The sequence below is a fragment of the Abramis brama genome, assembly GCF_963993115.1.
Source record: "Abramis brama genome assembly, chromosome: 2".
NCBI classification, from domain to species: domain Eukaryota; kingdom Metazoa; phylum Chordata; class Actinopteri; order Cypriniformes; family Leuciscidae; genus Abramis; species Abramis brama.
Genome location: NC_139964.1, coordinates 40,195,204 through 40,213,507, shown reverse-complemented (window position 1 = coordinate 40,213,507; position 18,304 = coordinate 40,195,204). Strand labels below are relative to the sequence as shown.

The following is an 18,304-nucleotide window of genomic DNA, read 5'->3' as shown; positions in this document are numbered from 1 at the left end:
CAGACTCACATTCTGACTAGAATCTGAGTATGACGACGTCAGGCTAGTTGTTATGCCAACACTCCAGAGGGCAATTAAGAACTGCACTGTAGAGCCATAGAGAATGAGTTTACAGTGGTGGGAATGGATATAACTGTGGGAGCAAGTTAATGACAGGAAGCAGAAAAGTCTGGTGATGCTCTACAGCCACTCTTAAATTACCCAAATTAGGACTGAAGTATGTATCTGTTTCAGGATATGAAGAGATAATGATACAGACAAAATGGGCTGCAGTAAGATGTTTTTAAAAGAAATAAGGGGGTTTAGTGTTTCAGTGAAAACAGTTTCAGTCCATAATTTTGTATTTAAAATTAAGCTTTATTTCCATGGCAACACTTATTAGTTTAGCCAGTTTTAACTAGGCTATGACATACAGGGAGAGAGACTGAAAACCAACGTCAATTTCCAATAAAAGCGTCCAGCATAGGGGCACGGAAAGAACCATCCCAGGTAATTTGATCTTACAATTATATGCAATAGAACCCCTATTAGCAAGCCATCTGATTGGCAGAACCTAGCATCTATTAAATGGAAATAACAGATTTATGCCAGTTACACCCAGAGTGCCACCTACTGGAGAACATTTCAAAATAAAATTAATTTTACATTATTACCACCTATTATTAAGCAGCTTGTTAAAAACTTTAGCATAAGATTCCTCTTAATTAATTGATACAGAACAGTGACTTAACCTTTACATCCCGTTCCCTCCACCATCACCACTATGTGATTTCTACCAATGAGAGGGGGGAAAAAGTGATTCATTACCAAATAAAGTGTGCTACAACATTTATTAAATAATTATGAGAGGAAAGCTTATATTAAAGACATGAGAATAACATATGCTAAGCATATTAGTTCTCAACAAGGACTTGCATCAAAAAACAAACAAAAAAAAATATATAAAACAGTTCTTAGGAAGTCATGAGACAGATTAGACATGTTATTACTTGCCACATGGAATGCATAACTGTTCAGCATGATATCTTACTACATCTCACCATGGATGTCAGCCAGTACAGAAACAACCCCAGGGGTTTCAGCAGTGATCACAATAACATGTTCTAACTCTTCACTACGTAGCAGTCACGCTATGAGAACAATCACAGAAATATCAGTCTCAATGTATTGATTGTCAAAGCTGTGAAAGTAAGCGGTGGATAAAGACTGTGGATAAAGTGTTTAGATTTTACTAATAGTTGTGATTCCTGAGGCCGTTTCTGTGGTACACTCCTCTTCGATCTGTTGCAAGGCAATCTGGTCACTTGGAGAAGGAGGGACAGACTAAGAGAAAAATGCATAGAGTCTTTTAGTTAGCATTGAGTTGCTCTTAAAAACTAAAGCACTGAGAGCCCTCCATTTATGAATGTAACTGAGCTAAGGATCAAAACGATAAAGGAATTTTCAAACAAAAACTCAATGGGGGGAACTCAATCCCTCATATAACTGAGAGAGACATAACATATACAGATTATACCTTACGGCAGCTTATAGAGGCGCATTAATATTTCCAATTCAGATGTAGTCGACCTCGTTCACAAACCTGCGATACATTTTGAGGGAGACTACTAAAAAAGGGGACCATAAATTGTCAAATTCAGCTTCATTCCCTTTAATTGTAGCCCCAAGATGCTCAAATTTTGAGTTTAATGTATTAGTAAATGTTGAAATTAACATTAACTTAGATTAATAAATGATGTAGAAGTATTGTTCATTCTTAGTCTGTTAACTAAAGTAGTTAACGAATGTTAACTAATGAAGCCTTATTGTAAAGTGTTGAATATAATATAATATAATATAATATATGTGAGGGCAAGTGATCTAGAATCATTTGGATAGAATAAAGCAGTAGTTTGTAACTATTTGCAGTGTTAGCAGTGTCATTTAATCAAGGAATAGCATTCTTGACACCGATCCTCCTAGTATGGATACTCAAAGCAACCGCTGAATTGTATAGGCTACGTTTATATAATGGCATGCTGGTTGCTGCTTACCTCTGATTCTGCTGTAGCAGTTGTTACAGAAGAGCTGTCTGTGTCTGACTCTGACCTGAGCTCCGGACTCAACCCCTCTCCCAAGGTCAGTCCTGCAGCTGACACACTGCAAGATCAACAAGAAACAGTGAGTCCGGATACACATCAAGATGAGAGGATAGAACCCTTTTCTTCCCATGACTCCAAGCAGAAAGTCAAAGCATCCCAAATCAAAAATGCTAGTTATTGGGTCAGTGTGAGCAGATCCTCCACCATAGCTACATTTGAAAAGGTGATTTTTTTTTTTTAGTCAAAGCTGTCGAAGCAGAGATGTAACGGTCCTGTGCTGCAGTGAAGAAACAAGCAGTTACAGTAAACAAAATAACCCCTGCAACCACATACAGGAATCTAAAAGGGACAAACATCATTAGAAGGAATGCAAGAGACCAAAGATCAAAGCAAATACCTTATTTTCCGGAAAATAAATCGCACCGACTATAAAAGTCGCACTATAATTTGTTGAATTTTATTCACATTTTATTATTACATTCAGAAATAATGTAATGTACAAATAAATAAAACAAAGCTTTTAAAACCATTATTAACATTATAAATACATATTTTGGTTCCCCTCACTTAACAACAAATCATTACATGCGTCATTTTGGAATACAAATCTCAGCGTGTTTTAGATTACAAAAAAAATAAATTCCGGAAAATGTGGTATAGTTTTGTGTTTAGAAAAGCCTGTGTGTTCAGTGACTGGCAGGGTTCTGGTCAGGTTGTGCAGAGGCTAGCCAGAAGGAGTGTTTATTTTGTCAAGTTAATTGGCAATAAGGCAATCAGAAAACAGGCTGGACTTACGATGTCTAAAAAATATTTAACTTGGAATTAAAACACGTTCAGATAAGACTTCTGGAATGATTTAGTGATGCATTTTCTTACATAAATCCCAGGTTTGAATCAAAGTATGAATTAGGATAGAAATCTACACCATTTCTAATTTGTTTTGCATGCTTGTAATCTGATTGCCTACAGCAAAATAAAAGAATTTATTGATGTTAGGTGGCTAATGATCTACTGTTGCCCCAAATGCTGAAGGTTAAAAACCCAGGCTAGGTGCAACAGATCCACGGAAGGGCCCGCTCGCTCTTAGTTTCAGGTGACCTCTAGTCTCACCTTGAAGCAACCAATGTGAAAGCAGAGCTCCAGGGAATCGATGACCATGGCGGCTCCCTTCCCTAGAGGCTGCTCGCACCTCGAGCACATCCGCCTGCCACTGAGCAGCCTACAGGCACCACATGCCAGTGTCAGAGTCAGTGTCAATGTCAGAAACAAGACAGCATTTGCTCTGCCCTTTCCCTGATTTGACTGCATTTAACAGAAGAGGTTGGCGGCAGAGTACTGAAAGGTTCGGAATAGCATACTACGCTGCATGTATACAGTACACATTAACACAGCATGCATGGTGTTCCATGGAATACCCAAATTGTCAAAATGCACGCTGTGTGGGACAATGCTTCCAACAATGCAATACTCTCCACTTGAGCTTTCAGTGTTACAAATGGACTGGAAACAATAATAATTTTCACATTTTACATTCTTTGACTGCATATTTATAAAACAGCAAAAAGTTTTGCACAAAATTAGATTACAAATTAACAGTATTTCCCAAGATGAACTAGACTACAAATGGTTGATTTAGCCTGGAACGTTGTGAGGTTTTGTAGCATACAACTATTTACAAGAAATATTGTTGAACATTGCATACTCTTTCGCATACTGTTTTTCAAACATTGTATGCAATACATTAGACAATGCAGCATATTTTGTACAGTACCGTTTAAATGTTTGGGGTCGGTAAGATTCGTTTTTGAAAGAAGTCTCTTATGCTCACCAAGACTGATAAAATACAGTAGAAACAGTAATATTTTGAAATATTTTTTGCAGTTTAAAATGACTGTTTTCTATGTTAATACATTTTAAAAGTTATACATGTATTCCTGTGATGACAAAGCTGAATTTTCAGCATCATTGCTCCAGTTTTCAGTGTCACATGATCCTTCAGATCAATTATTCTAATATGCTGATTTTGTACTGAAGAAACATTTCTCATTATAATGTTGAACAGTTGAGCTGCTTAATATTTTAAGACACTAAGATAAGATACTTAAGATACAAAAAGAAGATAATTTATTTGAAATGTATTTCTCTCATTTTTGATCAATTTATCCATCCTTGCTGAATACAAGTATTAATTAATTATTATTTTTTTACAATTGTACTGATCCCAAATTTTTGAACGATAGTGTACACCACGTTATATGCTGCAATATGCAGTACACGAGTATACCATTCCGACCATAGTCACTGATTGCTAAAATACCTGGGGTTAAAGGTCAAGTAGAGTGAGATCCTTAAGAAAAAAGAGCTGCACTTAAAATTGGTTTAAAGGAGTTTAAACTGAATATGCATTTTACATCAAGCAGTGCTTTGGTTGCTTTGACTAGTTCATACCTGCCACTCTGCTGAGAGTTTGAATGGTACTCAGGGACCGAGGGCTCAGGCGTAGTTGTGATTGGTGGAGTGTGAAAGTTGGAGGCTGACAAGGAGCTCTGTTTAAGACCGGTAGAGAAGATCGCTGAGCCAGGGCCCAAGCTGCTGCGTCCTCTACTGTAAGAGCCAGTGCTTCCCAGAACAGAATGGGGTCTGTTTGTGATGCCTGAAGTGTAGGACTGCCTGGACCAGGAGCTGGTCGAGTGGAGGTTCTCCAGCGATTCATATCTGCGAAGAGATTGAGATGTTAAAGACAGACTGGAAATGATGCATTCCTGGTTGACAAAAAGTACACTATTATTCAAAAGTTTGGGGTCAGTAAGATTTTTTTTTTTTTGTATGTTTTGGCAAGAAGTTTCTTATGCTCAGTTGCTCAACAAGAATCAAAATACAGTAAAAACTAGTGGTCGACCAATATAGTTATTGGTTTTTCTAATTGGCCGATGTGTTAGAAGCGTTTACGGTCTTTGTTTAACAGTCATATTTAATACGTTATTAGATAGAACTATTAAAAAAAAAAAAAAAAAAGTAAATGGTATGCAAAAAAGTATAGCGTTTACTTTTATATTATTAGTAACAAAGGCAAACAGTATTATACATTCTCATTTACTGTCAGCATTCAGCAATTATGCATTTATATAATTTAAACAAATCTCGGAATATCCAATAAACATTTAATTTCACAAACCTTGCAAACTTTTCTGAGGTGCGCATTTGTAGCCAGCTTCAGCTTCACTGGAGACGCACGATTAAACTTTAAACCCTTGATTTAAAAATATGCAGCGCTATATCCAATTTATTACAATACAATTTAATACAATTTGACTGTGTGCTATATGTAAAATTAGTGTTACCTTGTCTTTATTTGACAAAATATGATTCCCAGTGTGCACAAACTTACCAGATTACCCATTACAGTTTACTGTTTCCTTTTTATTCATATATTTTTAAACAATTACTTTCTTTGTGAAAAATACTGTAATAGGATTGAAGAATCAAGAAGTTGCCATCTAAAGTATAAACATATTTAGAAGATTTTAAAACATTTATTTCAAATGTATTAAATACTAATTTAAAAAAAATGATATATATGCAATCAAAAAAACAATATCAGTCGACCACTAGTAAAAACAGTAATATTGTGAAATATAATTATAATTTAAAAGAACCGTTTTCGATTTTAATATATTTTACCTATTAACATATTTAAAAAAGCTCCTGCGATGGCAAAGCTCAATTTTCAGTGCGTCACACTTACTAATCCCAAACATTTAAACAGTAGTACAAGCTGACAAAGAGAATCTGTGCTAAACAGTATAAGGGAAAATGTTTATTCAGTTTATTCATTGCGACCTCTTGATTGACGTTCCCACAGTGATGGACTCTTTGTTGATGCTGGCATTTCGCTGACGGATCCAACTGCCGTCTGTGAGGAGCTGCGTTTTCTTCCTCATCTCCTCCAGGATCTGCAGACGTTCCTTTTCTGCCTGTGACAGCTGTCCCTTTTTTTTACCGCTCCCTGCAGCTAATGAAGGGACAAGCCAGAGAAGAGGGGCATTGTATAATATTGTAGAACTCACAACTCGCATAAGATTAATCAAAATGAAAAGTAATCAGACCTTTAGCATCTTGTTTGTGAAGGCTTTCAAGTGCAGGGGTAGATTTAGACTTTGTCCTAGGCAAAATAAGCACATGAAAGAAAAAGAGTGAAAAAAACACATGACCACTGCAAGCCTAACTTTAAATGTGAAGTGTGCTATTTTTGCATCACCAACAATAAATGCCTGCAAAATATCTGGCAATGAGGACAGAACTGAATGTGATGAGAAAGATAGGGCAATGTGAAACATTACTAAATGGAATTGTAATCAGAATTAACGTTTGTTAACAGAATTGTTAACATTCTCTTGCTTACCTTTCTGAAAGTGAGAAAGTATTTTAATAATAGAAAAAATACACACATTCTCTTTAAGACAGTGGAAAATCTTTCAGTACAGAAATAAGTGCTGCCAGATTTACTACATAACATCTTTCCTTATGCCACACAAGCCATTAAAAGAAGCAAATATAGCCACAAAAGCAAACTGACCTGTCGGAAACTGTAAGCTTGGCAAACCCATAGGACTCCTCTGAGCTGAAGCAGGACAGAGCAGAAGCAGCACATAGATAGACATGCAAGAAATGACCAAAGCAACAGCAACATGTACATGCAACTCCACACTGCACTCAATACAAGAATATTTCACTACTACTTCAGAAATTAACAATACATATTAATTAGGGCTGTCAATTTAACATGGTAATTTAGTGTGATTTATATATAAAAAAAAAAAAAAATAATGCTAAAATAATAATAATAATAAAAATAACTAATGCTATTAATTTTGCCTGGTTAAAACCGTGCTCATAGCTGAAAAACACAGCTGGACTCAACATCAGCTAAAAAACGTCCTAAAAATATGTCCTGTGTAAACGGCCTACTTCCTCAGACTGGCTGGCAAACTCAAATGGATTCCTGTGGACTGTACCGGCGCCAGTGATATTGTTTGTTTTATTTCCATATCATTGAACATGAGTTCTGTTGAATACTATATATTAAGACTTCTCTGCTACAATGATGTTATGTCTTTATAACATTTGTATTGAATGTCTTTAATTAAATTACTGAATCATCTTCAATTTGTGGGCTTGTCTTTTGAAATTATATGCATTAATGCTTTGCCAGACTTGCCTAATATTTAGGGAAATGCAAAATCCTAATATGTTATCGGCATGAACAACATAAAACTACTACAACTTATTTTTCACCTTGTGCTTGGCATATTTCTTACCACTGACTCTTTGTGGTTGAATCGCACTCCACTTCTGTCTTAATTGACTGGTGTCCAGCTGCTATTTGCACAGCGGCCTGTCTGTTCTGTTCTGCTCCCTCCTTCTCTGCAATCTGACTGGATGCCACTGATGTGGTAGCAATGGTCAGTGGAATATGAGAGGTAGTGTTTCCATTGGACAGCACAGCAAGGCATTTTTGCTCCTAATACAGGCAGAAAGTAAATAATAACAGTGTTCACTATTCACCATTTTATAATGACTGCAGAGTATTGCAGAGCAACATAATGCATACACTTTATACAACGTTACTACAATCCTCTGACCTCAGGACCACCGTGCCCCTCGCCATAAAATTCCTCCTGAGCTCTTCTCCACTCCTCCTCTAACTTCTCCTGATCACGTCGATACTTTTCCTGAAACCAGCACAGACAAAAAATGTTTAAATGTAACGGTTTATTACAAATAATTGTATCAGCAAAACAAATTCCCTCCATCAGTGTATGTGTATATATTCAAAATTGCGTTATTGGCATGACTGTAAATATTGCCAAAGCTTGGAATACATATAATAATAATAATAATAATAATAATAATAATAATAATAAATCTAAATAATAGAAGAAAATATTATAACTTAAATTTAAAGGCACACTATACAGTTTCTGTTTTTCTCAAACAGCGACCCCTAGAGTCGCTATGGAGTATTTGTATTCAACGTTACTGTCGTAAATACCACTCACGCAGAGCCGTCCCTGCACTCTTCCGACCGCGCTTTCTTCGTCGACTCTGCCATGATTCACGTCTGAAATGTGTGCTAGTGTCTTCCATAGAGGCTGCTTCATATGTTGTTGATGTATGTGACGTTGTGCCGTAAAGCAAGTCTTGATTCTCGCGAGATTTGTCGGGGCGCCACCTCTTAAACTTGCAATGCTGGTTTGCTATCGGATGATTCGCCCTACTACGAGTTTGTTTACCATTGAAATGATTTCGAAGCTGTAATATTAAGGTGCAAATCTTGCATAGTGTGCCTTTAAATAAACAGTGTAACAAATTAGAACATGTGAACATTTGATACCACAGTGTTTTAATATGTATACACACACACACTACTGAGGGTCACTGTGGTGGACAGTAGGGAAACACACTGAGGTCTTTATCTGTTCTATTTCAGTCATGGCTGTGAAGTTCTTTATTAAGTTAGTGAATTTGTTTAAGTAGAGGTCTCTGATTGAACTGTATTTATGACAGTGAAGGAGGAAGTGCGTCTCTGTCTCGATGTTTCCTGTCCTACAGTTAACACACCCTTTGCTCTCTGGGTAACCAGCTCTTTCTGTGTCTGCCGGTCTCGATGGCTCTAGACTGTGTTCACTGAGCCTGTACTTGCTCAGGATCCGTCTCTGCTTTGTGTCTCTCACACTCAGGAGATATTCTTCCAATTCATCATTTGATAGAATTGTATTTTACTTAGCGATTTAGTTTGTGTTGTGTTCCAGTGTGTCCGATGTTCCAGATATGTATTTTTAGACTCTTTGATAATTTGGTTTATTTTGATGTTTGTGTGAGAAGCAGTGCTGGTCTGAGACTGGTTAGTGTTAGTAGAGTTAGTCAGGTTATTAAGTCTCAGAACCAGCTGACTGAGGGGACTTTTTTCAGGGTTCAGTTCTTGGGTTTGTAATGCTTAAAATGTAGCGATAATGTGGGACTTGATTTTAGATGCATCCAAAATTTGAGGGATCTTTTTTGCAGATCATCAATCAATGGGAATCGGCCTAATTCTGCCCTACATGCATTATTGGGTGTTTTCCTTTGTAGTTTTAGAATGAGTTTGCAGAATTCTGTGTGTAGGGCTTCTGTCCCATCTAGTGTAGCGCAGATCACTGAGTGGACCCCAAACCTCACTTCCATACAGCACAATGGACTGAATTACACTATCAAAGATTTTACACCAGATTGGAATTGGTAATTCAATGTTTTTTTTATATATATATATATATATATATATATATATATATATATATATATATATATATATATATATATATATATATATATATATATATATATATATATATATATATATATATATATATATATATATACTACATTTACTACAATGTAGTAAATGTAGGGGATGCCTGATGAAGTGCATGAAGTACATATATACACACGCAAGATCTGGTTATGGTTAAGAAAGAATGTGAGATTTGGTGGTACCTGCAGGAGGCGCTCTTGTTCCATCTGCCATTTCTCCTGCCGCCGCCTCTCCTCCTCATGATCCCAGGACCAGCGAGAGGAGGTGGAACTGATGGAGGGAACCTGGAGCTGATGCCAGAGAGTAACAATATGAATAAATTAACCAAAAAGTCAAATTTAGAATAAGGTTTATAATAAATCAGAATCAGGCTTTTATATTGATAAAGACTAAATGTGAATGACAGTAGTGACTCACATCAGAGATGGCAGACTCCGAGCCACCTAGTAAAAGAGGTGGAAACAAAGATTATCCGTTTAAATAGCATAACAGAGCCCACACATAGCCATGAGTTTCCCAAGCCTGTAACCTGTTGATTCATACTGCTCAGTGATTCTGACACACACACACACACACACACACACACACACCAACCCTGCTCATATGACAAAACTGTAACCAAAGCCACCACGATCACGCGAGCGCACAACATATTCACACTCACATGCTGGTACGCAGGCTTTAAACAACACGCAAGACAGAAGTAAACCATGAATGTGCAAAAAACATCTCAAAGCAATGCCTTTAGAATTGTCTCTGTTCAATAACAGTGAACTGCAGAGGAATCTGATTGGCTGGAAAACTAAATTATTAGAGACTAACTAACACAAGGTTTTCTTTGTAAACTGTTCTGCAATAAGACAGGAATCACACACAACCAATTACAGACAGACAGAAACAGGAAAAAAAAGAAACAAGTCTTCATATTTCAGTTATTACAGTGTATCACATGCACATTGAAAGCACACCATCTTTATTTACCACAGAGATAGACCCAGGAGCTGACAGTGGCACCTGATGGACAGAGCATTAGCTTTTAGAAAAATGGAAAGCATAAGAAACCCATGGAGCGATTTCAGATCTTTATGCTCAGACCTAGAGCTTAACTAATAAAAGCTTTTGGTACACACAGTAGTTAGAAAAGAACGTGTAAAAAAATAATATTAACATAACTGGGTGACAGATGTAACCGTATGTACTAAATGCTTTAGTTAGTCAGGTCCTTAGAATGCAGAATAAGCAAACCCATCTGTTTTTAAGTGAATTCAGATATTAATATTCAACAGAACAGACCTCACCAATACACTCCATTAAGAGTGTGCTTGATCACAATCAGTCACAGCATAATTAAATGAATAAGCTGCAGTGATCAATTAGCCATAAAGCATTAAACTGCTACAGCCTGAGCGAATGCGGTTACCTTTTTGCATGAAAAATTCTAACTTTCTTCTATGAATTTTCAAAGCTACGTTCTCATAGTCTACAACACAGGTGGGGAGAGAACAGTGCAAAGAAATTTGATTATCCACATCTCTTGGTCTCTTTTTTTTTTAAAATAACGTGGAAATTGTTAGGTTCAACTCTGAACAAGGACAAAGATTTGATTGCTAAACTGGTATTAAAGCACCCACCTTTGTTTCTTAGAGCAACTGGATTGTCCTGGATTCGTCCATTCACCGTTTTAGATAGTACTTTCTGAAAAATGTGAAGTAAAAATAAGTAAATAAATGCATAAAAAGAATTATGTTTAAATTAGAAAGTACACTACCATTAAACAGTTTGAGGTCGGTAAGATTTTTAACATGTTTTTCAGGTCTCTTATGCACACCAAAGTTGCATTTATTAATAATAATAATAATAATAAAAACAGTAATGTTAAATACTATAATCATTTAAAATAACTTTTCTATTTTAACATGATTTAAAATGTCATTTCTTTATGTAATTTACATAATTTAGTGATTTCAAAGCTGAATATTCAGTGTCACATGATTCTTCAGAATTCATGACAGAAATTTAGGGGCTGTTTACAAGACACCGTTTTCAACTAAAAACGTAAAACTTTGTATGCGTTTTGGCAGTCTATTTACACGACAATGGCGTTTTGGGTGTCTGAAAACGCAAACTTTTGAAAACGAATTGAGCTCATGCACACACGTATTACGTGTTCAGTCTATATAGTGTTTCATTTGACATCTAACGGCCTGGCAGCAGAATACATCGTTTTCAGTCGTTTTCATGGATCCGTGTGAATGGGGATCGTTTTGACAATCGTGTTTGTACGCGGAAAACTCAAAGGAAAAACTTTCCGTTTTAAGCATATCATTGTCGTGTAAACGTACCCTTAGTTGAAACCGAAATTGTAACAATGTAAAAGTCTTCAGTGTCACTTTTGATCATTTTAATGCATCCTTGCTGAATATAAAAGTATTAGTTTCTTTAAAAAAAAAAAAACTTTTGACCAATGGTGTACCCTTAAACAATCACTGTACAAACAAGCACATTAATTACCAACTTGAGGTCAAGCACTAAAAATGAACACATTTAAACAACAACAACAGTTAAACTCACTGATTTCCCACAGTCCACCACATTCATTATATTCCTGTCCTGACTCACATTAGCAGGCTGTCCGTTGACCTGTGTCTTCACCACAGTCTCCACTGGAGAGTTTGAGGTTGTGCTGATCGAGACATAGTGCTCGGGCCGCCCTATAAGTGTTGAATTGGCACTGGTCAAATTGATGGTCTTATGGCTCTTGTACGGTAGGGAAGGGTGGCCACTGCCCCAGTCTGTCCAATTCAGAAATGCCAGATCACATGTTTGCGAACTTGTTAGTGATTTAGACCAATTATTTAAATCAGAATTAGATGTAATTTGTGAAAGGGGAATTTTAAGTGGGTATAATTATACGGTTTAATATAAAAGTGAGCATTAAATGAAATTAAAGGGTGCTAATAATTATTCCCTTTGATAATATTGAAGCAAAGATTACTGATGCAATAGAGTCTTTATCAGACCGGACAGTGAGAATGACTGACAGACAGACAGATAGACCACCTTCCCACAGTGACAGAAAGCAAAAGATAAAGCATCTGATTCTGGAACGGCGCCTTCATTTTCTCAGCTCAAAAGCAGAAGGAACCGTGCCAGAAAATGTAAAGACGAAAAACCCAACATCAAATTGCAACAGCCGTTTCTAGAAATAATTTCTATGCCAATTCCACAGTGTATGTATGCAATATTGTACTCTGAATATGAACAGTGTCATTAAAGAGGCAAAAAACCCAAAGTGTGATTTAAGAAATTAAAATATATTTCTATTTGATTTATTTTCACACATTCCCTTGTTGGTAGAACAAAATTATGTTGGTGAAATGATGCTCAGTTTACACAGAGAGGGCTGATTCTTACAGTTTCCACACCCTCACCATTTTGGCCATGTCGCCGGATGTCCATCAGTAAAGTGCCTTTTTGCTGTGCCGAGTCCATGCTGCCCTTAAACTGCTCATAATTCATTTCGGCAACCCTGCATCCACCCAACGTCACGATCTCATCCCCCATCAGCAGACCACACAACTCCGCTGGGCTGCCTGTGTGATGCAGGTACAGAGATGAAGCAGGTCAAGGCTGTGCCTTTAAGCTAAACTGAGAAAGTCTGAGAGTACAGAATCAACTTTACTTCTTGATATAAACCAATAGGATATTTATTGAAAACAAAAAGTTCTAGTAGGTTTTCATTTATGGAGATCTTAATCTGATGAAGTGCAAACAGGACGTCAGCTCTTCAATCTTATTCAACTTGAATTATTCTTTATTAATTAATCTTATTCTTGAATTTCTGTATATAGAGCATAATGCTGTATATTTCTCTGTATATTGATTCTGTTCCTGGTAGTTATTCCATTTACTTTTTTGTACATTTAACATTGTATAATTTCATAGTATATTTCATTGTACATAGCCTTCTATGTATGTCATAGAATAATATTCTCATTCTGCTTTTTTTTTTTTTTTTTTTTTTTTTTACTTAATTTACTTTACACCAATGAATAAATAAATAAATACATTTATTGTAATGTAATATCACAGCTTGTCAGTGGCCAAAAAACATTTACACATGCAAGTCCACAAAGGGAATGAAAAGTTATTAAACTATTTCAGATATATAATCTGTGATTTTTGTGCAAGTGAGACAAGATACTGTTGCAGACTTTGCCTGGTGTCTAATTTATTCATTTATAATGCACGTATAATTTACCCTGAATTTCAGTACTGAAAACAACATTTGAGCATTTTTCCACACACACACACACACACACACACACACACACACACACACACACACACACACACACACACACACACACACACACACACACACACACACACACACACACACACACACACACACACACACACACACACACACACACACATTAACAAAAAACAACAACAACAAAAAAAGATTAATCATTACCACATATTTAATTAATTGTGATATATTAACTGACAGCCCTAAATAGAAAATAACACAACAGGTTCATACATCATTGATGAGGCTGTAAATGTAGGTTAGTGTGTTTAATGGAATTTCGGGAAGAAGATCAACTCAAGCCTTCTACCTCAACCTGTCTGTTAACTCCGTTAACACAATACATCCGATTAAAGGATGTCAGGAGTCAGAACCAACCTCTCTCCGTATCTTCTATACAACAATACAGATGAGAGCTGATATACTGGATATGTGCTTTAGACTATATTTACTACATGGATGGCCACCCTAACCTGCTTTTGTAAATGCACAGGTCACAGATGAATGCTGCCTCTCCTCTCATTCATGATGATATATCCTAAGCTCAGGACCAGACTCCCTTCAGGACGGGTTCCAAGACTTCTTCAGTTTAACCAATCAGACTAATGCACAGTAAAACACACCTTCACTGTTCTCTATAAATCATTCATCTCAGTCTCACTCCACAATCCTGTGAATTACACACTATGACTGAACGTAAACGTACATGGCAATACAAACACTCCTTGCATTCTCAAAGATAAAAAGAAACTACAAAAATAACTGTCAAGCACACGGTGTGATACACAATAAAGATCCACAAACTCAAACTCTGTATTTAGGATTTCTTTCTTTTTCTGAAATGTAATTTGTACTCACAGTTATCATCTCCATTACCCCCATTCATCCATAAAAACACACCACCAAAGTTTCACCCTATATCTCTAAACAGATTCTGCATGGTAGAAATAGGCATCTAACCTGACTGGTTCACATCTCACTCTTATAAAGTGAAATTGCAAAGCCCAGATGCATTTAAAAGGAGCAGTTATTCTAGTTAAACAGTTTGCCGTTTTGAACCGTTTTGAATTATAAGCCTTACCTGCTTGAACTGATTTCACACAAGCACCAGTTGAGTCCCAGTGAGCCTTGAATCCAAAGTCTCTCCCGCTGTTAGGCTTCTGATTCAAACAGACTCGCATTTCACTTTGACCCACCTGAGAGAGAGAGAGGGAGAGATACAGAGAGAGAATGTGACACCTGAGGATCCCATGACACCTTCTTCCTCAAGAAATCTGCTTCAGTCAGTACAACACAAACTGTGTCCACTATCACACATACCTGCATAAATGAAAGATAAATAATAAATAAATCATTTGTCTTAAATGGACTTCAAGGCATATATATAACATTACAGTTTAAGTAATTTTATACACATTTTTATAGTGCATTTATAATTAATATAATATAATATAATATAATATAATATAATATAATATAATATAATATAATATAATATAATATAATATAATATAATATAATATAATATAATATTCCAGTGAAAAGTGTTCCAGGTAGGTCAGGGATGTCATGGATTGGTTCAGATCATCAAGGAGCCTACCTTAATTTCTCGTATTTTTGAGAAAACAGGAGGAGATGTTTGTATCATGGAAGCGGCCATGGTCACTTTAGTGACGAAAGAGCTCATGGGAGGCGCTGATGACCTTCCATCTCTCCAGTCTTCATCCTCTTTCTTAGGGTTGATTGGATGAGTGCTTGAACGAGAGTGACCTGTCTCGGCAGAGGCTGTGACCTTTCCTTGACCACTGACGAAAGAGGGGATGATTGAGTAGTCTCTGTGTCCACTGATCAGGCTTTTATGAGAGTCATCAATCTGTAGAAACACAAGATAAAACCAAATAAAGTGGCCAATTTCTTTAACAACCACTTCTACAACCATGAATTCTGTTCAATTTAGGACTGTGTATTAGAGCACTAAAAATCTGAATATGCCTCAAAATTGGTTTTAACAAGCCCATGAATGAAAAAAAAAAAAAAAAAAAAACTTGGAAAACTTGGTCCATCTCTGAAAAAACTTTCATGCGCCAATTCTTGTTGACTTTAATCTTAAATTCAAATGTATAAAGCCACATTATTATTAAAACACACACAGTACAATATACAGAGGCAACATAATTGCTTTTGTTTGAGACACAGTGGCCAAACAGTGCGTGTGTCCACACATGGTTGAGAAGCCCGTCATGGAAAAGCACACACAAGGCACACCGAAGTCTTAGCTTGGGTTTCACGAAGCACCCAGAGTGCAAAGCAGTAGTAGTGGCTTGATTCATTATTCATAAGCCAGCCGCTAGATGATCAAGTGATGAAGAGAAACACTAAACTTCACACACGGAACACTGCACAAACTACCACTCTTCCTCATCCCCCACTCCTTTATCACAGAGAGAAAGAGAGAGACTAGGTACTATTTAGAAACTAACAATTACTGTAGGTCAAGGTCAGGTGGAACAAATTTTCATTGAAGAATAATGCTGGCCAATATAGATTTAATATTCTCATTATACATGAAGTTACTTCAAAAAAAAAAAAAAAAAGATATGAATATAAAATTTAAGTGGATCTTTTTAATTGGCGGTTTTGTTTCCTAAAGACCATGACATTACACTAGTTTTTAAGCTGTATCACCCAGCTCAACAATGACCACTCCATGCTCATCACCGTGCACTTTTGGAAGAGTTTCACTTTAGTTTTCCGATCTGTGGCCGGTTGCATAAACTGCTTAGACTAGTCTTACAAGTTAGTCATCTATTTTTTTTACTAGCCATAACTTTTTAAAGTCATTTAAAGGGCACCTATTATGCAAAGTTCACTTTTACATGGTGTTTGAACATAAATGTGTGTTGGCAGTGTGTGAGCAAAACCACCCTAGAATGATAATCCACCCAGTGGTTTTTTTACAATCTCAATAAATCATAAGAACTGTCTCAGAATGAGCTGTTCTAAGCTTCTATGCAATGTGACGTAGAATTGCACAGGCCCCTCCCACGACGGTTGATTGACACTTCAGTTTGAGCATAGACCCGCCCTGAGTGAGCTGGACACAGAGTCCACCATTGTTCGACGCTTGAGCAGCTGTAGAAAAGAATGTCTCCTAAGCGATTGAGGTGTGTTGTTGTTGGATGTAAGAATGAACATATCAGTCTTCATTTACTCCCGTTGTTACTCGAGGATGGATCTCACCAACTGTTCGTGATCCAGCTTACAGTCTCCGGAGCAACAGGCCTAACGTTACTGACCACGGCAGAAATGAAAGTGAGCGCGCACTTTATGACAGCTCATCGAGTCGTTTTACGGATATAAGGTTTACCAGTTTATTAAGCACCCACTGAAAAGGTGTGTATATATTTGTTTACTGTTAGTTGTAATGAGTGTTTTGTGTACTTCGCTGTGTATGTTGATAATGAAAGGGAGGGAGGGAGGGAGAGAGAGAGAGAGAGAGAGAGAGAGAGAGAGAGAGAGAGAGGGAGGGAGAGAGAGAGAGAGAGAGAGAGAGAGAGAGAGAGAGAGAGAGAGAGAGAGAGAGAGAGAGAGAGAGAGAGAGAGAGAGATTATGGATAAGACTTTAATGCGCACTTCTTATACTGTGTTTATTCAGCTCTTACAGTGATTCTCTGGAGTAAAACTAACGCTCATCTTTTGTGTGATGTACAATAAACTTCACTGAACTCGTCAGTATATTTTGGTCATCATTCGGACGGGGTTTGCTACAGCAGGCTTGTATTAATAGTGGATAAAAGCAGATGACAAATAAATTATAACCATAATTAAACTATAACCATAATTAAACTAAACTATACCTGTTCTATCTCTATACAGCATATATTCTCTGGCTCTGTGGGCATTATTGTCCGACTCCGAGTCGAAATGAACACCGCAACTGAGAGTTTCTGTTGAGATTGTCCTTCTGGTTCTTCTGAACGCGAGCTTGTGAGGCTCCGCCCCCTGGGCCAGCAGCAGCAGTTAATTTGCATTTAAAGGGATACACACTAAAACAGCGCTTTTTTCAGAGCCCCAAAAAATGACAATTTAAACATGCTGTAAAAAAATGATCTGTTGGGTATTTTGAGCTAAAACTTCACATACATACTCTGGGGACATCAGAGACTTATTTTACACCTTGTGAAAAGAGTCATAATAGGTGCCCTTTAAATAAAACCGTAAATTGATCCAATTTGAATCTGAAAAGTAAGACTGATTACCACTTGGCTAACTGCTAATTGGTCAGACTAGGCACAGTCTTAACATAGTGTCTTAACACATTTATGCAACTGGCCACTGGATGGCATGCGGTCCCAAAACTAATCAGACCTCAAGGTACTGACCATATGCCACCAAAACCAATCTACATATGTTAAGATCATTGCTGTCACTTTTGATTAATCGGGTACTCGTGCACATCCCTATTTACAGAAAACCTCTATACATGTTCAAAAGGTCAAACCTTTTAAGCATGAAATAAGCTTTTTTTTGTATGAGATCATGGTTCTGGCGGAGTGG

The 18,304-nt window shown here is 36.9% G+C and overlaps 1 protein-coding gene across 13 annotated transcripts in view; it reads right to left on the bottom strand.

Annotated features, from left to right (window-relative positions):
* Positions 1–336: 336 nt before the first annotated feature.
* Positions 337–18,304, bottom strand: part of lmo7b (LIM domain 7b) — a 49,506-nt gene continuing 31,538 nt past the window's right edge. Inside the window, exons 14-29 of one of the 13 annotated variants that reach the window (XM_084098851.1) lie at positions 15,348–15,620; positions 14,829–14,943; positions 12,864–13,025; positions 12,004–12,224; positions 11,064–11,127; positions 9,850–9,875; positions 9,615–9,722; positions 7,724–7,813; positions 7,400–7,602; positions 6,188–6,243; positions 5,922–6,093; positions 4,530–4,796; positions 4,399–4,428; positions 3,192–3,300; positions 2,034–2,139; positions 337–1,323 (exon numbers count right to left, since the gene is read on the bottom strand). In XM_084098851.1, coding sequence (XP_083954977.1) covers positions 1,301–1,323; positions 2,034–2,139; positions 3,192–3,300; positions 4,399–4,428; positions 4,530–4,796; positions 5,922–6,093; positions 6,188–6,243; positions 7,400–7,602; positions 7,724–7,813; positions 9,615–9,722; positions 9,850–9,875; positions 11,064–11,127; positions 12,004–12,224; positions 12,864–13,025; positions 14,829–14,943; positions 15,348–15,620 — 2,025 coding nt within the window. In that variant the 3' untranslated portion in view covers positions 337–1,300. The remainder of the gene's footprint in view (positions 1,324–2,033; positions 2,140–3,191; positions 3,301–4,398; positions 4,429–4,529; positions 4,797–5,921; positions 6,094–6,187; positions 6,244–7,399; positions 7,603–7,723; positions 7,814–9,614; positions 9,723–9,849; positions 9,876–11,063; positions 11,128–12,003; positions 12,225–12,863; positions 13,026–14,828; positions 14,944–15,347; positions 15,621–18,304) is intronic. The other 12 variants (XM_084098858.1, XM_084098860.1, XM_084098862.1 and 9 more) reach the window with 12 other exon arrangements.